General features: G+C 52.9%; 1 protein-coding gene across 6 annotated transcripts in view; it reads right to left on the bottom strand.

Annotated features, from left to right (window-relative positions):
• Positions 1–239: 239 nt before the first annotated feature.
• SZT2 (SZT2 subunit of KICSTOR complex) overlaps positions 240–26,238 on the bottom strand; it is a 52,720-nt gene continuing 26,721 nt past the window's right edge. For 3 of the 6 annotated variants that reach the window (XM_063165903.1, XM_063165905.1, XM_063165907.1), the window contains 44 exons: positions 25,316–25,481; positions 25,139–25,231; positions 24,878–24,959; positions 24,465–24,746; positions 23,962–24,100; positions 23,607–23,723; positions 23,449–23,512; positions 22,911–23,096; positions 22,506–22,838; positions 22,188–22,377; positions 21,716–21,790; positions 21,419–21,557; positions 21,063–21,183; positions 20,695–20,824; positions 20,436–20,588; positions 20,217–20,319; positions 19,733–19,850; positions 19,392–19,503; positions 18,851–18,969; positions 18,228–18,392; positions 17,554–17,638; positions 15,103–15,291; positions 14,796–14,993; positions 14,287–14,456; positions 13,945–14,111; positions 13,430–13,527; positions 12,821–12,953; positions 12,583–12,710; positions 12,161–12,291; positions 11,789–11,971; positions 11,101–11,371; positions 10,835–10,914; positions 10,411–10,536; positions 8,497–8,702; positions 8,285–8,378; positions 6,861–6,941; positions 6,382–6,456; positions 5,299–5,512; positions 4,843–5,026; positions 4,422–4,544; positions 3,683–4,184; positions 3,258–3,374; positions 3,108–3,176; positions 240–968 (listed from right to left, as the gene is read on the bottom strand). In XM_063165903.1, the coding sequence (XP_063021973.1) occupies positions 825–968; positions 3,108–3,176; positions 3,258–3,374; positions 3,683–4,184; positions 4,422–4,544; positions 4,843–5,026; positions 5,299–5,512; positions 6,382–6,456; positions 6,861–6,941; positions 8,285–8,378; positions 8,497–8,702; positions 10,411–10,536; positions 10,835–10,914; positions 11,101–11,371; positions 11,789–11,971; positions 12,161–12,291; positions 12,583–12,710; positions 12,821–12,953; positions 13,430–13,527; positions 13,945–14,111; positions 14,287–14,456; positions 14,796–14,993; positions 15,103–15,291; positions 17,554–17,638; positions 18,228–18,392; positions 18,851–18,969; positions 19,392–19,503; positions 19,733–19,850; positions 20,217–20,319; positions 20,436–20,588; positions 20,695–20,824; positions 21,063–21,183; positions 21,419–21,557; positions 21,716–21,790; positions 22,188–22,377; positions 22,506–22,838; positions 22,911–23,096; positions 23,449–23,512; positions 23,607–23,723; positions 23,962–24,100; positions 24,465–24,746; positions 24,878–24,959; positions 25,139–25,231; positions 25,316–25,481 (6,655 nt within the window). In that variant the 3' untranslated portion in view covers positions 240–824. Of the gene's footprint in view, positions 969–3,107; positions 3,177–3,257; positions 3,375–3,682; positions 4,185–4,421; positions 4,545–4,842; positions 5,027–5,298; positions 5,513–6,381; positions 6,457–6,860; positions 6,942–8,284; positions 8,379–8,496; positions 8,703–9,772; positions 9,818–10,410; positions 10,537–10,834; positions 10,915–11,100; positions 11,372–11,788; positions 11,972–12,160; positions 12,292–12,582; positions 12,711–12,820; positions 12,954–13,429; positions 13,528–13,944; positions 14,112–14,286; positions 14,457–14,795; positions 14,994–15,102; positions 15,292–17,553; positions 17,639–18,227; positions 18,393–18,850; positions 18,970–19,391; positions 19,504–19,732; positions 19,851–20,216; positions 20,320–20,435; positions 20,589–20,694; positions 20,825–21,062; positions 21,184–21,418; positions 21,558–21,715; positions 21,791–22,187; positions 22,378–22,505; positions 22,839–22,910; positions 23,097–23,448; positions 23,513–23,606; positions 23,724–23,961; positions 24,101–24,464; positions 24,747–24,877; positions 24,960–25,138; positions 25,232–25,315; positions 25,482–26,238 lie in introns of those variants that run through there. The other 3 variants (XM_063165904.1, XM_063165908.1, XM_063165906.1) reach the window with 2 other exon arrangements.

Genomic DNA, 26,238 nt, shown 5'->3' with positions numbered 1-26,238 from the left:
TGTTGCCAGTGCCCAGCACTGACTCTGCAGCAGGGCTGCAAGTGAAGCAAGCAGTCCCCTCCCAGGCTGTCTGATCCAAGGTAACAGGCTGGGAGCTGCCTGCACATGGATACTCAAGGCTGACTGCCTTGCTGCTCTTGCTCTGGAGCAAGTGCAAGATTTCAGAACAAACCCAACCTATAGCCACAGCTGCTCTGCATCCTCCACAGGCAGCTTTCCACAGCCTACAGTGACTGAGCAGGGATCTGGTTCAGTTTATTTCACAGATAGATCAATGGCTCAAATGTACACCTCCATAAAACCTTCCTGTGATCCAGTTCACCCTTCCTGTCCCATTCATGCTCTCCCAAGGCAAGCAAAAGGCCAGAAGCAGTTGTCCTCACCGCCCAGTCAGGCAGCCCTGCACTCAGGAGTCTTTCCTCCTGAAGCCAGAGCACTGTGCAGTGCTGCCCTGTGCAGAAGAGGGTGCTGTGCACGCTCCTCAGTGCCTTCCCAGCAGGCAGAACTCATCTATGCTTGCCAAAGCCACATCCCTGAGAGTTGTTCTGCTTCAGCCAGGCTGCAGCAGCCAAGTTCCTGCCCTTGCTGTTTGGTTCCAGGCCATTCAGTATCAAGCCCACTGAAAACAGCACACAAGGGCCATAACAGCCAGCCAGTGAGGAGATGCACATCCCCAGGCTCCTGGGCCAGCAGCCACAGGTGCCACTGGCAGTGCTGCCTGCAGTGCCCACAGGTTCCCCCAGAGAGCTGCTCCTCCCCAGGTCACCATGGCACAGCCGTGCCGAGGTCGGAACAGGCGCTGCTCCAGGATGAGGGTGCCGGTGCTAGAGCAGGCCTGTCCACAGGTTGAAGCAGGCAGTGTTGATCACTGACTCCAGGTGATGGTATGTGGACACAAGCTGTGGCAGAGGACTCTCGCTGTTCTGGGGCTGCACTGGGAACGGCTCCCGGAACACCACAGTCAGGCTCTGCCAAGAGAGAGGAGAGGGTCAGGGGACAGGATGCAGACAAGCACTGTGCAATCCCTAGCCCTGGTGTGTGGACAGTTTTTTGGCAGTGTTAGGCAAATAGTGGGAGAAGTCCCAAAATGTCAAAGGCACTACACTAGTGCCTCTTCCTGTGACGGAGCATGTTTGAGCCTACTTCCAATTTTTCTACTGGAAATTCGGTGTAAGGACTTGCCCACTCTGTCCCAGCTCTCATGCATCTGCAGTTACACTAATCCTGGCAGCAGCCACAGGAGAGGAGGGGATCCTACTGCCTCCACAATAACAGGCGCTTCCAGGGAAATTAGAGGGAAATTTCTTCTTCTAAGGGAAAGAGTAGGAGTGCAACAAATGGGGAAGGGAAGGAGATTAAATGTAATCACCGCAATCCTAAAAATAAATGCTGCCTGCTCCACTCTGACTAGTGACTGTACTGAAAACGCAGGGCAAAGGCAGAGAGGAACAGGGAGCAGGCAGAGGTTGCAGGAGCTGAAGCAGAACAAAAATGTGACTCAGTGCACTCAGATCAGCATCATGGAGGCAAGACACAGGGACAGGATGTTCTCCAGAGTTGAAATGTAGCACATCCAGTAGCCAGGGTCCCTTACAAACTGGTTAAGCCATGATAAGAGCTGTGTAACTACAAGACAGCAAACGTACCACCATCATTTAGGAGGAGAAAGGAAGTTATTTGTGAGCCCAGCTCCAGCAGCATGCAAGGTTTCAGAGCAGAGTGGGGGAGACAGAACCATGAGGGAAATGCAGCCCAGTGTTACCAAAGTGATGTGCTAACACTAAAATTCACTTTGATAAGGCAATATTTCTAGACAAAGGAATCATGGTACATCTTATCTGAGATTCAGGACGGATTTGATGTGGTGTCACATGGGAAATTTAGGTAAGCTGAAAAGATAGGAATTAACTCAAAAATTATAAGATGAAAACATGGCAATGCTGAAAGGGGAAACGGAGAGAGGTTACAGATAGAGTTCCTTCAGGACAGGTTTTGGGAGTCACATTGCCTAGTACTTTAACAAGTCTGGTACAAAGATGAGGAGTATGCTGATAAAATTTGAGGCACTAATACAAAAGACAATTGGGATAATGCAAAAAAAAAACCCCAAAACCCTGAGAGAGTTTTGAGAGGCCACAAGAATGGGATGAATGCTAAGCACAAAACACAATGTTATGAAAACAAAGGATTTCTGTTACAAAATGAGAGTCACTGGGAGAGGGGATGGAGGTTCTGGGTTTATCATATCGATGACCACAAGGTGACACTATGATCATCAGGTGGCAGGAGGCACTGAGCAGCCTTTCAGCAAGCACGACCTCTTCTGTCTCCCCTACCGGTTTTTCAGATGGAGCATGATTTATTTTATACAGCATCAGTTACTCTGCAGTCTCTGTAGAAGCCTTATTGTGGACTGAAGCCTCTTGTAGATCCCCTGCTCTCACATGGAGCTGCATTCCCTGTGACCTATCCTGTACCTTGCCTGGGAGCACAGCTGAAATCAAAGTATTTTTTCCCTCAAGTTCAGTGAAGGTAAAGGCCCTTGCAGGTTTGCTAGGACCCTTCCTCTCTGCCCAGACAGGAGCAGCCCACAGCACTGGTGACCCCTCCCAGCCAGACTCAGTCTGATCTGACTTTGGACTGAATACAGAAGGACTGCTTAGCCTGGATAGAGAGACAGCTGAGAAAATGATCCAAAAGCAATCCTGTGAAGGAAAGAGGATCAAGTGTTCACTCTTTTCTAATACAAGAACAAAGGAACATCACATGGAAAGAACAGTAAGAGTTTCAAAAATAAGCCAAGGAACTTCACCTAGACTGCAGCTGCCTTACAGAGCTGCAAGTCAGGGGAAATCACAAGTGCCAGAAATTAACCAAATGAAATAAAGCTGTGGAGGGCTATTAAATACATGCAAAGGCCACTTCTAGCTCAGGATGGGCCTAAGCTATAGATTTTCAGGTGCTGGGACAGTATTTAGGAGAAGCATTACAAGCTTCTTGACCTGGTCATGTTCTCATGCACACCTGGCCTTGGCCACTGCTGGATCAATCTAGACAGATTCCTGGCCTGAGCCCACATAGCTGTTGTTCTGTTCCCAAGGACTCACCGTTTTTCCTGAATGAGAATCAAGAAACACAAGAACAAAGCAATCTGTGAACTTCTGGTTGAGCACAACCTGTCAGGAGAGTCACAGAGCATGTTAGAAAGGACAAGGACACAGGGACAGGCTGCAGGTGGGCAATGGGCTGTGTCTTACCAGATACTGGGTGCCGGTTTCAGCATTGTGGAAGTGCCGACAGCTCTGGGGAAAGCGGCTCAACAGCACCTTGATGAGGCTCTGGTACCAGGAGACTGTCATGGTGAGGAAGCATTCCTGAGGGCATAGAAATGGCCTGATCTTCAGCCTCCCTCTAGCCATGGCACCAGCAGCCATAATGCAGCTTTCAGACCCCAAATCAGATGCAATCTTCACAGCCCACTGAGGATGCTGACTGAGGGCTGTTCACTCTCTATAGGCAGGTCCATGCAGTCTCCCCCTTCCTCTGCCAGTTAGGAGCTGTGTTCCTGCCTCTACCTTCCCACCAAGCAGGAAGAGATGTGCATTGCAGGCCCCTTCACCTGGCACCCCACTCCATCCCCAGAGCAGAACAGCAGCTGCTGTACCCCATCCCTGCTGCTCACCAGCTGGGGGTCGACATCTGCGATGGATTTCCCATGCACGGCATCGAGCAGCTCCTCCAGCTCCACCAGCGAGAGCTTGCCCAGCTTCAGCTTGTCAGAAGCCAGAGGCTCCAGAAGGAAGAGGCGCTTCCAGAGGTTGTCCCTGCGGCAGTGGCACTTGGCCAGCTGCACCATGCTGCTGAGCTGCTTCTGGGCTGAGGCCACCTCAGAGGCCAGCAGGGGGAAGAGCGGAGAGGTGTAGAAAAGCCCTGGCCCCAGTTTGACCTGCGTGCCCCCCGCATAGAACTCGCCGCTGTCCTCCACGTCCTGCCACAGCTCCCGCTCTGCCGACGGCTGCTGGCCCAGGCTTGGCTCTGGCTCCGCTGCCTCCCAGGCCGCCCGGCCCACCACGGGCTCCAGCACCTCCCGCTGCAGGCGCGGCAGCTTCTTGAAGCGGCGCATGTCGGCCGTGAGCCGCGGAAACAGCTCCCGCTGGCTCGTCATGATGACATAGAAACGCAACCTGGGAGCAAGGAGACACTGTGAGCTGGGGAAGGGCTGCTCCCCTCTCAGCTGCACTCCAAATGAACCACAGGCCCCTCTGTCCCCGTCCGAAACAATGCTTCTCTGCCCAGGTTCTCACAGTGATCCTCCCCAGACACCACCAACTCTGCCTGTGCTATTCCAGACAGAACCAGTCCCTCCCAGAGCCCTCCTCCCCAGCCAGGAAGCTTTGCTGTCCCTGGCCCCCAGTGCTCACCGGAGCATGCGTCTCTCTGCCTCGCTCTGCTCCTCAAACGGTGCAGCACTGTGGCAAACCAGGAGGGACACATCGAAGTCATCGTGGTGACGCAGACCTTCAGAATCCTTGTAGGAGCCCGAGCTGGGATAAAAAAGCACATCAGTATGAAGGAAGCCTCACTTTGTTCTCTGATCACAACAGAACTGTCGGACACGGGGAGTTCCACACAGCAGGAGTCCTCAGAAGTGCCATGGGAAATGTCAAATGCAGCTGCACACATACACACCACTATTGGCCATCTCAGAAGGACTGGCCAGAACTGCTGTCTGGCACTGTATAAAACAATCAGCTTTGCTGGCACCTTAGGGCAGTGTCCCCAGGACTGGCAGGTTGCCACTAATCTCCAGCAGCTCCAGGAACTTGCAGCAGATGCACTCACCTGTTCCAAATAGAGACCAGTGCATATTCATTCTGCTCTGTGCCCGGTATTCCCTTCTTGCTGTCGTTGCCCGTGGCCGGTCGGGCCATGCGCAGGGGTTTCATGTGGTAGGTGTTGGCGTGGTCAGCAATGTAGTTGTACAGCTGGTGTGCAGTGATCATGTTGGTGGGCAGGGCCAGCGTGCCTAGTGGAAAAATACACTGCTATCACAGGAGACACTCTGTGCCTCTCACCTGGGCAGAGCAGTGTCCTCCCATCTACTCCAGGAGACAGAACCAACCCGCCCCTTCCACAACAGGGCAACAAGGACCTTCCTTGGAGCTCAGACCCTCCCATCACTCTCACCCTGTCATCTCCCTGAATACTCCAAAGGTCAGGAGGTTTATTTGTAAAGGACTTTTGCCAAGTTACGTGCTGGTGATCAACCCCAGACCGATCATATATTGATCTACATACCTTGGAAAACGTGATTCCGGCCAAACTTGGGGATGTCAGAGTGATGGGCAATGAAATCCTCCAGGAAGCTGGTGAGATGGTAGCCTTGGCGCAGAGCCATGTGGGAGCCCAGCAGGTACTGGTGGACTATGCGCAGGTGGAAGTCGTAGCTGAACGAGTGCACGTGCATGAGGTCCCGCACCTTGTCACACTCCTCCGTGAAGAGCATAGACAGCTGTGGAGGGACACAGAGTCAAGGCAGGAGTGTTACCAGGCATCTCACACCCTCCTGCAAAGCCCTGCTGACAAGGCATGGCTCAGCCAGTGCAGCTGCCCCAGCATCAGAGCAGCCTCATAACACTGCCCCGTGCACGTGCAAGCTTTCCAGGAAAGAAGGGCTCAGCAAATCTGCAGACAAGATCCTGGAAGGCTCTAAGCTTAGGAGAGACACTCCTGGCATATCTAAGATCCAGACTTGCTACAGAGCTCTCTTGGAAAGGCCAGTATGGTCATGCATGCCTCCTGTCTCAGACAGCCTGGGGCTGGCCAGCCTCTACACAGACATACAGTGTACTTGGGAACACGCAGGAGACACCCTGACCCTACAAAGGAGAAGGAAGCAAGCAGCCCCAGAGTGTTGCAGAGCAAGGCACAGAGGTATAAAGGAACCTTTCTGGTGCAGAAAGTAATATCCTCTAGCAAAGGGCAGTAATCATGTTCACAGGTCCCTGTTCCCATTCCACTTCCTTCTTGTTCCAAGGGAAGCAGAGAGCCATGCACTGACTTTCCTTGGAGCAGGCATCTTTGCCAGAATTGCTCTATTCCTCCCCAGTCTGCTCTGTCTTGCTCCCCAAGCAAGGACAAGAGTCTTCCTCTTGCCAAACCTCCCACCCCCTTTTACTGTAATCCAGCTCTGCTCAAGCAGTGCCATGGAGGGCACGTGGCTGCAGAAGGCTCTGTGAGGCTCTGCTTTTCCACGAGGAGGGAGCAGAGGTCTCCAGAACTTGCAATGCCTGAAATGCCCACTATGTCCCAGAGATCACTCTTCCCCACGAAGCATCCCCTGACCCTGAGGAGCAGCAGCTGTGCCTGCAGAGCCATTACCTGGGAGTTCACAGACTGGCCCATGGGGATGCGCGAGCACTCCAGCGCGTACTGCTTCACACAGAAATAACAGCCCTGGAGGAGAGAGCACGTGAGCACAGCACAGCCTTGGGCCCCTCCAGGGAAGGAGCACAGCCCCCCCCCTTCACACCTGGCCTGGGGCCCAGACACCCTCACCCCACGTTCTGTCTCGCCTCTTGTCTGAACCAAGCCAGACCAGCCAACGTGTGGCTGAGCACAGAGCACCCTAACTGGTGCTGAGCTCTTCATTATCATTCCTCCAGGCAACTCTTACTGCTCTGAGCCCTGCAGAATCATCTCCAGCTGATCCCAATCTTGCAGGACCATGGAAGAAGTGGGCCAGGACAAATGAAGGATCACATGTCCATGCTGCGCTCCTCATCACTCCCTTTGTCACCTCTGAACACTGTCTTTGAAGATACCCTAGAGATCATACTTTGTTTCTTGTGCTTTCTTACCTGGAAGGCCAACTCCATGAGCACAATCCCACCTGGAAGAGCTCTCTGTAGATGGTAGGTGGCAACAGCAGGGCTTGTGCTCTGGGAAGAGAAGGACAAAGCTGAAGAGGTTCTCTGGCTCACAGGGGTGTGAAGCTGCCACAATGCTCTGTGGCAGAAGTGGAAAAAGAGAGGCCTCATCAACTGAGCAATCTCACTGGAGAGAAGAGAGGAGATGGCAGAGCTGACAGTGAAAAGAATCCTAACAAACCTAATAAACAGCCTTTGAGAGAACACACCAGGCACATCAATCCCTTCACCTCCTGCTTGCTCAGGACAAGGTGTCTCTAGAGTGTAGGACACTGAGCCAAGGAACGATAGTGTCCATGGAACCTCACTCCCTGCTGTGGTGTTCCCAGACCATTGTGCCTACCTGATACAGCAGCTAACAGAGACATCCTGTCTCAATTCAGAGTTTAGCTGCCAGCAAATTCATTTGCTCCCTCTTAACTTGCTCAGCAGATTGCTCTCTTCTTGTTTTATCTACAAGGTGTTGTCTTACCCACAGTCCTGCACCAACATCAGCCAAAGGCAGATGCCAAGAAAGTATCAGAAAAGGGTGAGTAAATGCTACATGCACCCATCATCCCAGGGTGATTCCACAAGCCATAGGTAGTTTCTACTTAGCTAGAGACTCCAGTGGATTCCTCTCTCAGGTACTCACTTATTCAGTCTTGTAAGCTCATGTTCACAAAACTCAGGTGTTCACAAAATCTTTTGTGTTCACAAAACCTGCTGCTCAAAGAAACACTCTCCTTAGTTTTAAAACTGGCTCCAAATACTTTCATTTAATGGTCTTTAGGTGTTGTATTGAATGAGACAGGAAAGGGTCAATCCCTTTCCAGGTTAGCTGCAATATTGTAGAGCTCTGACTTGTTCCCCCCTAGCTGCCACTTCTTTATACATGAGGAACCTCAGCCTGCTCTCAGAGTAGAGCCATTCCAGGCTTATCTTCTCCAACCTCTTTAACTTCTGCATTCATTTCACTCTAACTAAAGATCCTTCTGCCCTAGAGTTGCCCTTAAGCATAGATGCTGAAGGTTCTCTGACAGGTAATACTTCAGAATCTCACCCAAAAGCAGATCCTTGCCCTAGGTCATCCTATTCCTCTTTTGAGCAGCTCCAAGCTGTTACCAGTCTTTTGATTATTTGACCTGGTTCCACCCAATGCCAGGAAAGGGCTCTGAGGCCTGTAGGAGGACATGCAGGAGGGCAAAGAGATCTCATCACATTCAAACTCTCAAAGATGGTGCTGCTCTAGACATGCTTTCTCTGCCCTCCCACCTCCTTTCTGCCTGAAACAACTTCAAAAGCCAACCAGAACTGGCCCACTCCACAGCCTGACCTCCATCCCAGTTCCATTCTTGTAACAGAAATGCACTCACCTTTGGGCTTCCCTCTGGTTTCGGCTTCGTGTAGGAAAAGGACCCTCTACCCTCCACTCCCATTGCTGCCAGAGCTCGGATTCGGCTTGTGCTACTGGAAATGAGAGCAGGGACAGCCTTGAGCAGGGAGCCAAGCCCTATTGTGCCAAACCAGGGCACAGCTCAGTGTGCTGGCTCTTCCCAAACACCAGGGCTCCCAGCACGGCACTGACCTGCGAGTGGTAGGTGACGGTGGCCGCACCTGAACCAGAATGAAGCCCATGCTCTGCAGGTACTGGATGTACTGCTGCAGGAAGGCATTGCACATCTCCTGCAGCCAGGGCTCCTCCTTCCCCTTGCAGGGCAGTGCATCTGCCGAGTCACAGCTGTGGCTGCGGTCCCTCCCCGACGCTGTGGAGTCATTGGAGCGGTGCCGCTTCTGCAGGAGAGAGTAAATCCCTGAGGAGAACTGCTGTGACTGGCCCCAGCAGGGAACACCAGGTACACTGGTCGAGCAAAAGGTAGATCTCTCTCTGCCAGAGAGCACTAACATCTGGTTGTCCAAGCACTGTCCCAGTGCATGCACCAATGTGCAAGATCCAAGATCTACCCAGCCATGCACTGACCTAACAGTGCTGCAATAACCTGCAGGAACCTGCTGCTTCTTCCAGAACATCTCCCTCCCCCAGAACAGCTTCCACAAAGTGTTAGTGGCTCACAACTGGCTCATGCAGAGCCCAGAGCTTCAGCTCCTATTACCATGGTAAGAGTTCAATCCCCTTATGAATCCTGCTGACTTCTCAGGATTTCCTAGCAGTTCAGTAGCACTGAAAAGGAACAGAGTTTCCTTCTAAACACTCAGTTCTTCTTTGATGTCTTGAATACTCCTTTTCTATGTGCTGAGAGAGCCCAAGGTTTCTTTTTTTGATCTCTCTACTTTAAGCCTGCAGTTCTGTTACATGTTTCTATCTGGCTTTCTGCCTATCTGCTCCACCAACCACAAGAGATGTCTCTTTACCTGGCATCTCTCCAGCTACTCTCTGACCTTCTCCAAGTCTCTCCAGTTCAGTGCCTTTGCCACAAGATGTCTGGTCTCACACTAACTGGCCATACAAATACATTAATACACAAGTATTTTAGAAATTTATTAGAATATTACCCATTATACTAACACCTCTTTCTGATGTACTCTAACCAGTGTCTGCTGCACCCAACTGTTCACAAATTGCAGAAACCACTGAGATGTGTGCTCTGTACAGGCTCTGCAGTGAGTGTACAATACAAGAGGGCTCAAATTTCTCTCCACATTGTGCTATTTTACTGTGAACCAGGTCCCAGCTCCCACAAAAGCTCTCATTTCATAGGCTACTCAGGTGCCTTTTGAGTTCCTTACATTCTTTTTCTGCTCTGACCAATCTGAACAGCCCTCCAGCACTGCAAAGCCTGGCAACTCATACGTCCCAGCAAAAGACCTGGAGATACAGAAACCAATACAGTACCTTGAAACCTCTGCTGCAAGGCTCTTCAAATCCAATAACCAATTTCCCTTTTCCTCTGTTCCAAAAACAAAGTGAAGTTTTCATTCTGTGATGATACTTTCCCTTTCACCTGTGAGTGTTCAATTTCTGTAGCAACTTCTGCTTAAAGATTGTCAAAATCCTTTTGACATTCTGATAAATTACAACAGCCTGTTCTTTCCTTCTGACACACATACAGAGTGTGAACAGCCACTACAGGATCCGCACTGGTTAGTCTGTCAGGCTGCAACCTGCTCAGGATTCAGCTGGTTTGCCTTCAGTTGTTTTGGCTATTTGCTGGGTCCAGAAAAGGCTCACCAGGTCTGGCTGCTGAATGCATAAGGGAAGTTTTGCTTCCTTAACAGACCAGCACGAGACAGTGCCCTTGATGGCTTCTCCAGACTCAGCCCTGAATTCCCTGAGTAGAAAAGGAAATCAATCTTCTCCAGGGATAATGTAGCCGCAGGAGAAAAGCTTTGAGGACCCAAGGATTTTCTCAGTTTCCAACTTACAGCATTCAAATCCACCCTGTATTTTAGGAGTGAGGCCAGAGCAGCCCTGTCTTGGGAAAGACAGCTCCTTTGTCCCTGTGCACAAAGGCTGACCCCACTGGAGCTTGCTGACACTCACCTTCCCCTCGACCTTGCCCAGCTGGTCAGTCTGGATTTGCTGCCGGAAGGCCGGGTCAAAGAGCAAGGGGGTGGCACAGTAGTGAACCAGGCGAGAGGATTGCTTCAGAGTCTCCAGGTCTGCCAGCTGCACGACATGAGAGGAGCACAGTTACAGCACACACCCCTCACCGAGGCTGGGAGCAAGCTCTCCATGACACTGCAATGCTGCTCACATGGAGATAACTGGGCCAATCCCCTGCTTTACAGCTTTTTCAGTGCTGGGCAGTGAGTTCATGCCCAAAAGTTCAAGCAGACACCACTGCTCCACTGCCTAGCACCACCCTCACCACACACCCTGCTCAGAGCTGCAGTGCTCCCCTTTGCTGGTGCTCCCAGCGTGCTGTAAGAAGGCCCAGCCCACCACCTGTCCAGGCTGCACTCACACTGATAGGCATGTTGGACTGAGCTGATCTCTGCTGCCAGGTGACAAAGAGGTTTTCAATCTTCATCTGTTTCTCCAGTTCTGAAGGAAAGAGAGCAGTCACAAGAGCATCAAGCCACAAGTATTGCTACTCTCCTTCACTCCCATCCTGAACAGGCCATAACCCATTCCCACAGAGAACTAAACTCTTGTTCTGCTCTGATCTCCTTTTCCAGAAGTGAGATTATTAGGCAGGCTCCCATGCTATCAGCCCCCAGTCAGCTTTACCTTTCCTCTCCATGCTCTTGATTTCCAGGAACTGGGCCCCATGCCGAGCCACAGGGTCAAAAGGTCCCAGGTCAGGCCCATGGGATAAGCGCCTGATGGTGGTGACATCCCGCAGGGCTTCGTCGAAGGGCACCACGTCGGGGTGGAAGTGCAGGGGCGGGAGGCTGCGGGCAGAGCTGCCCAGCCGGCCTTGCTCCTTGCTGGGTGGGGGACACGGGCTCCGGATCAGCGCATCCACCTCCAAAGTGGAGTTCAGGAAAGGATTTGGCTCCTAAGCACACAGACACAGCCATGAAAGCCTCCTTACTGCCAGCCCTGCAGCAAGAACCCCCAGAGTAAATCCAATTCTGGCCATCTGCTGAGATCTGTGTTAGCCTTCTCACTACCAGTTCGAAAAGGAGCACACCTGGGCCCACCATGACTCTAATGTGAAGTGGGGAGCCCATTCCTTAGCCTCCACTCTAAGTAATTCAGTCACCAATAAGTGCTGCCAGCAGAAGGACCTGGCTTCTCTTATCACCTGTCTCCAAAAGCAGGGCAACAGTCTGGCTGGAAATGGTCAAGTTGGACATATGAATGTCTGGGGATGCCCTGCCAATCAAGACACAAAAGGTGCTTGCAAGCTTCCTCAGACCCCCAGACCCTTCCTGAAGAAGAAAAGACTGCCCTGCCTGGAGTGGTGCCCTACCTGCTTGCTGTCCTCATGCCAGGGCGTGTCCATGAAGCAGTGGTGGTGGAACAGTCCCAGCTTTTGGCTGATCAGGCAGTGCACGATGTGGGACCGGGCATTCTGCCACTGCAGCAGGCGTGTCAGGGAGCAGTTCAAGTTGGCCCCCAGGTCTGGGGACCAGTTGTAAGTGTAGAGGGTCAGCTGGAGAGAGAGGAAGGGGAGGAAAACTTAAGGACATGCTCAGAGAGAGCCTGCATGGTGGCTCAGGCTGCCCCAGGTGCTCTGGTAGTACTTGCTGCAGCTGCAGCCAGTTTCAGATAACAGGCTGGAACAGGGAGAATGGCAAGAGCTCAGTTACAGTCCCCTGTTAACAGCCACAGCCATTACTACCTTTTTGTCAATGATCTCCATGAAGAGGAACCTTTGCCGGGGCACCAGGTCTCGACCAACAAGGCTGGGATCAGAGCCTCTCTCTGCTGAGCTGAATTCCATGGCCTCAAAGCGCTGGAGCCCTTTGTGAACTGGAAGAAGCCATAGTTATGACCCTCAGTACTGGTTCATCCCACTTTTATGTCCCACCATGCCATTAAGATGTCACGACAGGATGTTTTGCCACAGTACTGCTCAGCTCATCTTGAAATAAACTGTCACAAGCACATTCAAGAGTATGGTCTCAGAAAGCAAAAGCAGACAAAACCAGTGCCCACCTCAGGGCACAAGCAGTCTGTCCCAGTAAGGAGGGGACCCCTGTTCATTGATGTCCCCCCGAAAAGACCCCAGCACAGTCCCAGGGACCACAGCCAGGCACTCACCCTGTTCTGTGCTGCAACGCCACTGCTGGAAGTTGCGTCCCAGCAGGATGAAGTGTCTGATGACTCCAGGGCAAGGGCTGGTATTCTGACCAGACTTGTAGGGCAGGAAGGCAGTGCCCTGATGGTAGCTGCAAAGAAAAGCCCCAGAGGTGGCTGCAAAGTAGCGTTGTGGCAGTAGAAGTACAGCTGATCAACACCTGCTGGTGCTAAACAGCCACCTGTGAATTGCATAACTCACCAGATCTGCTCAAACACTTTGACAGAGGTGTCACTTGCCAGGGCAGTGACCAGGTTCACCACTTCCACTAGGATGGAGGACAGGAGGAATCGAGAAACCATCTCCAAGGAGCACTGCTGCACCGACGGGCACCCTGCAGGAAGATGTACTGTAGGACACCAAATCCCTGCAATCCTCTCCCTCCCTGCCTGCAAGAGGGTCTCCCATGAAACTTCACAGTCCCACAGCATGTTGCAGAGGCTCAGATACTCCATCCCTGCTACACCTGGGAGCTCAAGCACTACCACAGCCGGTTGCTGGAGTCCAGGTCTCTCCAAAGCAGCTGCAGGCAAGTTCAGCAAGCCCCAGACTTGGAGCATGGCAGATATAACCCAGGCTTTAGAATGCTTGTTCTGATGCACAGGCACATGCCAGGCCTCCTGCAATAGCTTCCTAATGCTGATGCTGGCCCTGACACCAATGTGACTCTGGGGAGGTTTGGGGAGAGACAGGGTGTGTAACTAGGACCAGCAAGGAATGAAGATGGATGCTGCTGGAAGAGGACTTGTCCTGAGAGCTCTGGGTAGAAGGGCCCACTCCCAGCCCATCTGGAGGAGCTGAAACACATACCCAGGTGGTTCATGAATGCCATCCACTGCTGGCAGGTTTGATTGAAGAGTGGGTGCATGGTACCTACATCTCCTTCTTCCAACTGGCAGGCCCGGCGCCTGAGGAGAGGGAAGAGAAGCACAGTTACACTACATCAGCCATCTGTAGTGAAGGTAGAAAAGTGCAACAGTCCCCTCACAGCTCCAAAGCAGAGCTCTGGGAGCCTCCTTTTTGGGTTGACACAATCCTTGAGCTGGGTCACTCTTGGTCAGTAGCCATGAGTGTCAAGTGTTGCACAGGGCCCCACAGTGCAGAGAAGGGATCTCTGGCAGGGAGAAACTGCTGTGCTCCCAGCAACACTCCAGCAGTAAGGGATAAGGCTTTGTGTGTGGAAAGCAGCTTTCCTAAACTGCAGTGTAAGGGAGAAACTACAAGGAAAAGGAGTGTGGTCCAGAGGCCATCAGGATGCAGAGCAATGTACAACAGACTGGGGGGGGAACAGCATCCTGGCTGTCCAGCCTGCAGGCTGTGCTTGCCTCTGTGCCTGTTCCAGCTCAGCTGTGGCCGTGGCCCGATCCTGGCTCAGGTGCTGCTTCACATTCTCTGTCTTGTGCCGCCGCCTGGTGCGAGCCTCCTCTGGCCTCTCCAGCACAATGTCATCAGTAGTCTTGGGGCTGCCCAGCTCTGAGGACTCTGTCTTGCTCTGGGAGAGGAAGGGATAAGTTAAGGTAATCATTATATACATACACAGCCCAGTCAGTGCCCTGATCTCAAAGTCCCTGCTGCAAGCCTGGCTTCCCACTCCCAGCCAGATCCCTCCTGTCCATTCCTCTGACACTACGAGGACGGTATAGGCCCTGTTCCTTCAGCCACGTTACCAGCATGTCCCAGAAGCTGCGGCGTCCCAGCTTGTTTGTGGGTGTCACTGGCTCTCCAGAGCCTGGTGAAGGTGCAGAGGTGAAGTGCAGGGGTGGAGGACAGCTTCTGCCAGGCCCCCCACTGGCCAGGGCCAGGCCCTTGGTCTCTGACATGGTCCTCCTTAGGCCTCCTGGGGAGACAAAGCAAATCAAATTCTGCAGAGCCTCCCCCTGCAAAGCTGCTGGGTACCCCATTGTGTCTGGCCAGAGCCTGGCTGGAGAGAAGGGAAAGAGCCATCAGTGACATCCAGTAAAGTGGATTCAGTCTCAGGGAACAGACAGACCCTTAAATATCTCTCCAACACCAATGTCTATGATGCTTCTTCCCCAAGACACCACAGGGGAGAGCAGCTTTCTCCCTCCTTGCCCACCCAACCAGATTCCCCCAGCACAGCCAAGCTCCTGCAGGCCAGGCAGGAGGAGCAAGGCAGGGTGAAGGCCCAAGGTGCCCATCCTGGCCAGGCTCTCACCCGCAGAGCTCAGGTCCTCCAGGTCAGCAGCACTGAGGGGGCAGGCGGCTTCCACGCAGAGCGGGGCCGGCAGCACGAGGAACTCCATGACGGCGTCGCAGAGCGCGTGGCGCAGGGCCCCGCGCAGCTTCTCCGACAGCTGCAGCAGGCTGATGTTGCCCTTCTCCCAGATATCCAGGCGCACCCGCACGCAAGGCTCTGTGGGGAAAGGGGAGCTCTGCTGGCTCTTCAGCCCTGCCTTCCCAGCCCCCGAGGTGCCCCAGGGGACGGGCAGGCTGTGGGCAATGGCTGCTGGCCAGCTCCCCACCTGAAGGCAGGGGCTCCGCCCCAGGCTGGTGCCTGCTGACGGCCGTGAGGCTCTCAAAGTCGCTGTCCTGCAGCAGGCCCACGATGGGAGAGGAGCAAGACAGCTTCAGAGGGTCAGGCCTGTCCCCATGGGGCAGCAAGGTGGGGCTGCCGTGCTCATCCACGAATGTCAGCGCAATGCACGCGATTCCTGCGGGGCAGAACCGAGACGGCCTCCATCAACACCCACCAAGCACAGCCCCACATGCCTGCCTGCACCTTGCCAGCTGAGACCATCGTGTCACCACTTGAGTTCAGTGTCACAGGCAGGGCCCACAGAAGGGGAGGCAGCCAGGGGAGCAGAGGCTAGCTGTGCCTGTGGGGAGCCAGGGTAAGAAGCATGTTTGGCACAGGGTGTCCCTGTCATTCCAAGAATCTCTCTCCTGTAGAGTCACAGCAGATTTCACCTTGCCCTGCAGGAGCTTCCTGGGTTGTCCAGCATCACATGCAAGAGGAAAGTATCTCCATTTGCACCAGGAGAGCCTTTATGCAGATTGATCCAGGATGGGGGTCACCATGCCTGTCCTCTTAAGGGACAGAGTGCAGGGCCCAGATACTCTTCATCATCCCCCTCCAGGCTGTGAGGGATGTATAGTCCCTGCAGATAGGACACCTTGTTGCAGACTACACTCAGAGCACCCTCCTCACTGTACACCTGAACAGGATCAAGTGCCTTCCCCATGCACCCCAACCAGGCAGGACTGGGGCTAAGGCAGGCTCACACCCAGGACTAGCCTGGAGTCACTGCAGATAAAAGTTCAGCCCCTGCCTGTTGGCTCAGCAGCACAACCACCCAGTGTCCATCATTCCCTGTGAAGCACAAGCTCTGCAGCAACCTTTCCTCCAAGACATAGCAGACACAAGGGAGAGTGCACTGGGATCAGAGAGATGCTCACAAAGGAGAGAGGTTCAAATCAGAGGGCAGCTCATGTGCATCCACACTGAGGAAAGGAAACTACACCTATGAGCAATCCCCACAGAGCCTCTTGCTGCAGCAGGGCAGCTCTGCAGGATATGGGTGTCAATACAGAGCAGGAAATCTGCCCCACATGACAGTGAATATGAGCTCTACCAACCAGACTTGCTTTCTTTAAGCAGTAAAGGGCACAAACTCCTCAACACTCTGCCTTGGCACTTGGCCCTAGGCCACCAAAATGGCAGAATGATCATGTGGTTATTATAGACCATTCCCCTTTTCTTCTCCTGGATAAATTCCTACACTCGGTCTCTTCAGCCTCTGGCACATTTCCCTTTTACATCCATTTTTGTATCTCTGCTCTGCTTCAGTGAGGTACATCAGCAAGAGCTGCCAAGGGTCTTACTGCCTGGTGCACTGGACGTGGGGTGCTGGGGAACTGTTATCTCCCATCTGTGGGGGTCTCTGAGCCCCTTCTGACCCAGGGTCACTGGATTACAAAGCACACATCTAATAGTGCCTGGTCACTCCAGCCCTTTGCCAAGCAAGGGAACACCCCACACCAGGACACAGCCACTGGGAGAGTGAAGATGCTACACCCTGGAGCATCAATGACATTTGAAACACCAGGACTCCCGTTTTCCTCAGTGAAGAGATGCCTGTTTGGACCTGTGGGAAAAAAAGATGCAGGACTTTGGAGTTCACTGCTTGCAAGCTGGGAATCACTGAGCTGCCACCTCAAGGCAACAGGTTTTGTTTGCTCCTTTATCCAGCCAGCAAGAAACAGGGCTCAGCTATAGACATACACACACAAACATACAGAGGAGTCAGAGCTGAAGCCACAACACAAGGAAAACAAGAACAGCTGGGACCAGAGAGCTGCATGGCAAAAGGAGATGGAGTAACACTTGGAGCCAGGGGTGCTACCTTGGAAGTGAGAGAGTGGAAAGAGGTGCTGCACAAGGTCCGACATGGTACCTACACAACAGAAGAACATTCAAACAGTGCACGAGGGGCACAAGTCACACAATGGCCAGGTGACAGACCACACGGCCTGGACAAAACATGATGTGACAACCTGCCAACCTGCTGCAGGGCGGGCCCTACCCAATCCCCTCTCCAGCAGTCTAGAGAAAAAGCAAGGACATTGCCCACACACACCCAGATTTCCCTCTGCAGCAAGGCTTCTGCCACAACTGCTCCCACCTCCAGCCCCATGGAGCCTCTGTGCCCCACACTGAGGTCTGGCTGTGTCTAGAGCTGCTTTCTGCAGCAATAGGTCAAGCTTAGCAAGTTGCTTTGTGGGAGGCCTTACTTTGCTCTGCCACACGTGCAGAGGTGTGCAGAGCCTCAGGCACACACCTTACCCACCTTGCAGCCATGGAGGAACACACTCCCCCACCACTGACCCTCCTCAATCACTCATAGCTCTCCAGCATGGAAACACCTCCCAACACACACCCCCATACCCTGTTTCAGAAGAAGTGAGTACAATACCTTTTCCACCAGTGCCTTGGCCACCTGGCTTGTTGTACAAATAGAGATCCTGGTCAGGGACGCTCCCATTGTGGTTGAAGTAGTGCTAAGGAGAACAAGGAAGAATACTGACAAAGATTAGAGAACTTGCCTTAAACGGAAAGAGGCTTGTGTATATGCAGATTCCCAAACCCGTAGAATCAAATCTAGATCTACTCAAAACACTTGCCAACACAGGGATCACCACTGCTGGGTGAAGGAACATCTTACAGTTCATACAGAGTTATGTGGCACTACGTATCTGTCTTTACTATGGCCATGCTAAGGAGTGGGTAGCAGCTCCCAAATTTTTATTAATCCTGATGTTTCAGTCCTTAGATCTGAGGGAGCCATGCAAGGAGCCAGGTTCAGCTTTGAAAGGGGGTCATCTCCCATGCTCCTGGGAGATGACTGTGGGCATGAGTTTTGTAGTTGCTGCTTTTTGCACAGCAACTGCCTGTCATGACAGCATGGCCTGTCTGGGTTCATCAGGATGTGCTGTCCTGTAAAACTCCCCCAGGCCTCAGGAGTTAGTGTCAGTTTCTCCCCAACCCTCCATGGCAGAGCTGGCCACATGGTGTCTGAGTTGCCCAACAAACACCCCCGGCAGCAGCTGAAGGTGGGCAGACTGCTGTCGCAGCCCCAGCCCTGCTCACCTTGAAGTGGTGCTCCACGTTGCTGTCGGTGTACTTGGGGGTGTGCAGGAAGATGAGCAGGTTCTGGCGCAGGTAATGGGCCACGGCGTGCAGCCAGGGCGCGGCCGAGGGCGGCAGCGAGAACTGCAGGACCTCGGTGGGCGGCGTCCCGGGGGGCTGGATAAACTGCACACAGGAGCCTTTAAAACCCAGCTGGGACTAGCAGCCTGCCCTGGGGCTCTAATACTGATAAAAATGATGTCAGTTGGCTCTGCAAAGGGAGAAGTGTGGTGGGCAGAACTCTAGACAGTGCCCTGAGACAGATCATAGAATATCCTGATTAGATGGGACCACAAGGATCATCAAAGTCCAATTCCTGGCCCTGCCCAGGACAGCCCCAAAATGCAGGCAGATATTCATTCCAAGGTGTGGGAAGGAGGGCACACACACATGCTACAAACCCAGCAGAGGGAATCTCCCAGCTACCCTGGCACCCACACAGTACATCCCTCAGTGAATGCTGACCAAGCACTGGAGCAGGGAACAGGATGTAGCAATCTGCCCCTGGGGCAGGAGCAGCTGAGACAGGTGAAAATGTAGGACAGTGCCCTGGGATGAGTAGAGCAGATTAGGCAGTGAGGTACCTCCACATCTGCTGGGGTCAGCTTGCAGTTCCGCACCAGCATGACAGTGATGATGTCCAGGGTGGCCTCATCCAGGCGTCTGCGCAGCACCTTCACCAGCTCGTCTGTGATCTCAGGCCCTGACAGGAGAGCACAGGTAACAGCAGCTTTTTCACCCCATCCAGTAAGAATGATTACAGCCACCTCTCCCTCCCTGTTTATGATGTACCATCCTCACACACTTCCCACAGGGAACATGACTTTCCCCACCATCAATTTCTTCAGACATATTTTTCTATGGGTTCATGATCACAGAAGACTGCTGGTGCAGTAGGCAAAGACAAATGCACTCCTGCACAGGGTCTGCAGGAGGCTTCACTGTGGGCTACAGATCCTTTCCTTATATTTTCAACCACACAGAACAGAGAGCAGCTCTGGGCTAGGGAAAAGCTATTTGCTCAGGAGTGAGATTTCTCTCTTCAAGCAAAGAGGGCAGGGAGCAGAGCTTTGCTCCTCTGCTTTACATCAGCACAGTTCTGCTGCCAGGTGCTCTAACACATACCCGCTGGGGCAACACCATGGACCATCAGCTGGATGTGTCTGTCTATCTGTCCCACAGGGCGGGCAGAGTCCACACTACGGCATGAGGCAGTGTCCAGAGAGGAACGAGAACCCTGGAGAAACAAAAGCAGCCATGTGGAAGTAGTTTCACATGAATTCTAGATCCATCATTGTCCCAGGCTGCCAGCAGGGTCAGGCAGATGCCACCCACTGCTGCCCACTCCACACATCTCTAGTGTAAGTTTTACCCCACATAAAATCCACGTTGCTGGAACTACTGAGCTGCCTCCACTCCTGTGACCATGAGCACCCACATCCACTGACAGAGAGCAGCAGACTCACCATGAGATCCTCAGAGTAAATGGGCTCCTGGCTGCGTGTCAGTGCCAGCGAGCGAGATGATGCACTCAGGCTGCTCTCTGCTTCCCACACCTTCCCACTGTGGGTGGTTTCAGTCAGCCTGAATACAGAAAGCCATGTCAGCCTTCATTCCCAAGGATGACAGCATCGTACATCCACAGAAGATCCGCATCTTCCTTGCTCTCCCCTGTACACTTTGTGGGGACTAGTCCTTAGAATATGGAGTTTGTGGAGAAACTGCTCTCTGGCTCCCTCAAAAAAGCCACCATTTTTGCTCCTATGTAAAGGCTTAGCACAGGGAGAGCAGGATGGGTCTTGCTTGATGTGACCAACTCATCAGAAATCAGATATTTGCTGCTTTGGTCTCAACACGGTCCCTGAGGCTGGGCAGACACTTTCTGTCCCAAGGAGCCCTCAGTCTGTGTAACACACATAGCAAGGCCAACAAGTCATGCTGGCTTCTTACCGGAGGTAGAAAACAGATTTAGTGGCACGTTCCTGGTAGACAAACATATTCTTCCTGTTCACCACAGAGAAGGCGTTGAGCACGGAGCGAAGTGCCTGGATAGCTGTGGGCAATGTGGGACATTAGCTATCCCACATGCCCTTCCCTGGAGTGCCAATCCAGCCAGCAGCTGGACTCCTGACATGCCACAGGGGACAGAGGAGCCTGGGCTGTACGCACCTCGTGAGACACCCATGTTGGGGCCCATCTTGAGGCGTGAATGCACGTGGATGAGTGTGCTCCACACCACCCCACAGGCAAAGTGCCCTGGCATGAACTGCATGGTGGCAGCCAGGTAGTCCCGGGGCTGGTAGCTCTCTTCTACAGAGTAATCTGTAAAGAACATAGGACACAGCTGGGGCCACAGCATGGAAGTTAACACCTTCTTAGGCATCTCTGTAGCACTACAGCTGAGGCATGGCTAAGGGAATATCCATACCATCCGTGGGCATCACACGCTGCCTGTATGAAGTATAGGGTGTTTCACTCTTCCAGATGTCCTCCTCACTTTCTGCCACCAGTAATGAGTTGCATATGTGGCTGTCATGCAGGTCCTGCAGCAGCAAGCGCTGCAAAGGATGGGGAAAGATTGCTTCTGTTGCTTGCACAGCCACAGAAGACAACAAGAAGTGTTAGGGACAGACTGAGTCCCTTTTCCTGTGACCCCCCAAGCTGGGACTCCACCAGCTGAACTGGCTCCCCAGACCCTCTGAGCTGAGCCCAGACTAGACAACCTCCAGAGGTCCCTTCTGATCTAAACCATCTAATCACTGGCAGCTCTGTTAGTGCCCTCTTAAGATTTATTACCTGATTGACAACCCTGCAGATTTCACTGATCTTCTTCACCACCACCTGGTTGAGACTCTGGCACTCCCCTGGCTGCTCCTCTTCTGTCTCTGCTGATTCTGCCTTCTCCCCACTCAGGCTGCTTTATGAACAAAGGGAGGATGGGGTCAGCAGGGCACCTGGACAGGGCCCATCACTGGGTGCTGGGAGCAGGAACACAGTGGGAAAAGATAGCAATTTTCCCCTTATAGAGCACCAGTCTAGTCCTGCAACTTCCCACCCACACTGGGCAAGGAGGAGATTGTATCCAGAGATGAGTGAGTGGCAACAAGGTCACAGTGCAGAGAGGCAGTGGTCAGACAGGGGAGCCTCCTTACCGTGTGTGGTAGTAGACCTCCACTCGGTCCTGATGGATTTTTATGATGAGCCAGAAATCCGGCATAAGGGGACACCTGGGTTCCTGGTCACTCATTAACGCCTCCTCATACTCCGAGTCACTGCTACCCCCATCATAACCTGCAATGCAGCCTCACTTCAGCCCTAGGCCTGGCAAAACACCTCCTCCCTGGGCAGGGCAGCCACTCACAAACCCTGCCCTCAGGGCTCACCCCAGCCCAGGCACACAGACCCCCATGTGTGTCACTGTCAGTGCCCCCCTGCCCTGGCAGGCTCACCCAGATGGTCGGAGTCCATGCTGCCCTGGCTCGACACGAGGCTCTGCACACGGCTGGGGCGCTGCCTGCTGGAGCCTGCAAAGAGAAGAGGGGTTTGGCCATGAAAGTACTTGCTAAGCCCCATCACATGCCCCATCCACTGGAGAAACATCATGCCACAGGACAACCAGGCTGTGCTGGCCACGGGGAGGCAGTGCTGGGGAATGGGGCTCTCACAGCCACTCTGAAGTCACCAGGAATATCAGTCATGTCATCAGGGATATCAGTGCAGCAGCACAGCATCCTGGGTACTGTTAAGCACTGAATTGCCAGCACCCTGGCAAGGAAGAGACCAAAGTCCTGGTACTAATCCAGGTATTTAGGGACAGAACCAGGAGTAGCAGTTATATTATGTATGTCACAGCCAGAACTGGCCTCTTCCTTCTAAAGTTTCTGATGTTGAGGTACATCCTGCCCACACTGCAGCTCCTACCTTCCCTGCCCTGTGTTACAGACTCGGACAGGCTTGCTGCAGATGGTGTCACCAGTGGTGATTTCTCACTGTTTCCCTTTTCAGAGGATGATGATGGCAATGACTGTATGGTTGTCTCTGGAACTGCCTCTTCCATGGAGTCCTGGCCTGATGCTCTGCTTTGATCAAGTCTCAGCATATCTCCTGGAGCCTGCATAAAGCCAAAGTCACAAAAATTACCAGAAAAACAGGCACTGAAAAAAAATCCCACCATGCCTCTTTGTCATCAGTGTCCCACAGCTTCTCAGTGCTTCCAACAGATTGTTCAGTGCTTCTCACCTCATTCTGTGTGTGGCTGCCTCCACCTGCAGGGTTTCCTGTGTCTGGCACAATGCGTGTCTCACTCTCTGGCCACTCCCAGAGACCCTGGCCTTCTTCTGGGAGTACACAGCTTGTGTGGTGTGACAGCTCAGAGCCTTCTGCTTCTGTTTCACTGGTCCCCTCCTGGCCACCACCTGTCCTGGTGCCCCCTGCAGCTGGCTGCTGCAAGCAGGGTGTCCCTGAAGGCTCTGGAGCAGTCCTCCTGGAGTGCAGGCGGCTGATGGAGACATAGTGGTAGTCGTTGCCTTCTGCATTCAGCATGTAGCCTGGCAGAGCCATTCTCCTGAACTCCTGCAACACAGAGAAGAATAAGCATCCTGCTAGCAAGCAAAGCATGGGGCTGCCTCAGGGCTTTCTCTTTACCTCCTTGAACTTCTCCAGAGAGTGCTCAGGCCCAAAGACAAACTGGAGCAGCACCACCTCGCTGTGGCAGCTGGGCCTGCCCTTGGAGTTATAGATGTGGGTGGCCACCCTGTGCAGGATGGAGGTGCTGATGACCTGCGAGTGACGCAGCGCTGACACAATCTCATCATCCAGGAGCCAGCGAATCTGAGCACAGCAAGGACACAGAACAACATCCAGGTGACCTGAGTTTGGAAGCCACCCCCTGTTCTCACCCAAGCCCCAACAGGATGAAGGTAGCCTCTCTCATCACCCAGCTCCCTCATCTCCTGAATGTACCTAAGAAAAGGCCTTTAGAAGACAGCTCTGCCTGGCCCAACCCAACTGCAAGCAAGAATTTTCTCAGGGTAATCCCACACTTTTGGGAACCACAAGGATAACATCCTATGTGACACCAGGAAGCCTAACAGTCAGTTCAGCTGCAGCTTGGAGCAGGCTAGGAAGTGTGGAAGAGCAGTTGAGTGCTCTAGCTGGAAGCAGGGAGGCAAATCTGGCTTACCTCATTCATGGTGGCTTCAATAGCCTGCCTGTGCACTCCAGGGAGGTTGGAAAGGGCAGGGTGCCTAGCAGAGAGGAGACAAACAATCAACCATTCCTTCTCACTCATGCAGCTCCCAGGCAGTAAAAGGAAGCAGTGAGGGCTGTGCAGTGCCATACCTCTCATCCCCAGTGGAAGGGAGCCGTTCCAGGTTGTGCATGATGTCCTCGTCCGAGCGGAAGGAGGACGGCTGCCCTGGAGAGCGCGTGAAGGACACACTGCTCTCAGAGGTGCATCTGTCACCGGAGAGAGAGCAGCCTGAGCCTTGCAGCCAGAGAGGATAAACAGACACAGAGAGCACAAAAGGGATCTCTAGGGAAGGTGAGCCTATCTAGGAAATATTTTAGTTTTCTTAAGGCTGTGACGGGCTCTGTGAGAAGAAGAATCGTAAGCCTCAGTACATGGAGATGAGCCAAGAATGACTGTCTGGCCAGGGCAGACAGAGGGTGGGTGGCTGGGCCTCTTTCCACCTACCTGTTGTGGAGGATGTCTGTGTTCACAACTTCTATCTCCAGGGGCAGTGTCAACACAAAGATGTCCAGGGTCACACAGAGGTCCCCCAAGTCAATGGTGTTCAAGCCCTGGCAGCTTTCCAGGCAGCCCAGAACTTCCCCTGAGGAGAGATCACAAACCAAGGGACTCAAGCAACAAACATCTCTGCTTGCACACATACCCAGCCTGGTGGCAAGTACAGAGACTGCAAGAGGTGGCTGTCACACACACCTGGACAGGCTCAAGAAGGCCACCATCATCTTCCATGATCCTTTCAACCTTCCATGACCAATCCCACAGCAAGTGGGAGACCTGGTGGAAAAGCCCTTGTCTGATGATGGCAAACCCTGGGGGTTTACAGTGAAGGCTGGTCCAGGGAGATTGCTGTTCAAGACACAGCATGTTTGTTCCAGGGGCTGCTCACCCAGCAGGGACCTGACAGAAGCCCTATTGCCATTTAACCCCCCAGCAAGAATTGTTCTTACCTAGACAGGTTGGCAGGGACTGCACGGGCATGGAGCTGTGCTGGCTGCGCAGCTTCACTGAGCAGGTCAGGTGCACAAAGAGCGGGGGCATCTCCTGCTCCAGGAACTCCTGCTCATTGAGAGAGTCCCCTCCCAGCACGCTGAAGGAGTCATCATCCTGGTTCACTGTGTTGGAGTCTGAGAGGGAATCTGTGTCTGGGAACTCGTGCTCCAGCTTCTCACGGTACTCCACCTCCAGCTCTGGGTCACTCTCTGTGGCAATGCAGCACCCAGACACTGCTCCTGTTGATACAGGTTCCCTGTCAGCAAACCAGGTCCACACCTCTGAGACCCAACCAGACACACCCAGCTCTGAAAGGCATCATCACATGGACAGACATTTTCTTTTCCAAGACAGAGCAAGCAAATTTTACCTTCTTCAGCTGCCATTTCTGCCTCTGATCCCTCCATGTCCTCACTGCCTTTCCTGTCTGCCTGATCCCGAGATGCCTCTTCCTGAGATGGAGAGAAAAAGAGCACATACTACAACCATGCCAAGCAATACATCATCAGGTGTTGATGGGAGCTCCAGGGACTAAGTCTACCCATGGGTCTGCCAGCCTCAAATCCATATTTGACACCAAGAAAAGCTACTCCACAAGGACCAGGTGCCTCCAGGACAGCCTCATGCCTACCTCTTTCTTGGCTGATGGTGGGCAGTAGAAGAAATAGTGAGGATTTGATGGCACTGGCTTGAAATGTAAACTTCCAATTTCCAGGAATTTTTCCTAAAAGAGAAATCCCAAGTATGAAACAGACATCCTGCTCTACACACTCCTGTTGAAGCCAGGTCAAGCTCGCACATTCCTCACCTGGATAATTTTATGCAAGTCTGGGTGTGCCTGGCAGGGCTGTCCAATTTCCAGCAGTGAGAGGGGAAATTCTGAACAGCAGCTGGTGCCCACACTGCTCTTTGGCTCCTCTGTGGGGCTGGCAATGTTATGGGAGTCCTGCTCACTGTAGTCTTCCATTTCAGCACTGACAGGATTGTGGGCAGGTCAGACAGGCAGATTGAGAAACAAGACAAGTTTTACATGTTATCCATGCTGCCAGTATCCCACCTCCCAACTCCCCAAACCTCATCTGTGTCAACACAATCTGAACACCCACAGCCCAGCAGCCACCCATGTGCCCAGCTGCTGTCTGAAGCCAGGCCTGAGGTAGTTTCACCATGCTGATCATAGTGCCACGTCTGTACACCACACACACACCCTGCCTGGGAAACAGAGACACAGACTAACTACAGGACAGGCCTGCAGCAACCTCAACTACCAGCAGCCAGTCCAGGACACATCACAGCCCCTGACATGTCAACACCCCAGGGTCTGGGCAGCAAAGCTCAGCCCATGCTCACTCAGCAGTTCCATGACAGAATTAGTCCCTAAAACTCAGGAAAAGCAATCTGGGGAGTGGGATGTTGACTGGTCAAAGCAATCCACTGATACTCAAATTAGTGATACAGGGGCAGATCTGGGTGCAATGTGTTATAAGCTATAGATTCTTCAGTAAAAGTTTAGGCAACTTGCATTCAGATAGGTGATTCATAAGACCCTATAAACAACAAGAAAAAGGAAGCCACAGTTTTTCTTGGGGAAAGTAGCACTTGAAGTCACCTTACTTTTTAAACACTGAAAATTCTTCAAAATCACAGTCTCACCTCAATGATTTACAGTACAAGATGACATAGCACTGGATATTCCCAACAAATGCTAGTGAATTCATATAAAGAAACTGT

The sequence above is a fragment of the Melospiza melodia genome, chromosome 11 (assembly GCF_035770615.1).
Source record: "Melospiza melodia melodia isolate bMelMel2 chromosome 11, bMelMel2.pri, whole genome shotgun sequence".
Taxonomy (NCBI): Eukaryota; Metazoa; Chordata; class Aves; order Passeriformes; family Passerellidae; genus Melospiza; species Melospiza melodia.
This window is presented reverse-complemented; position numbering and strand designations above follow the sequence as displayed.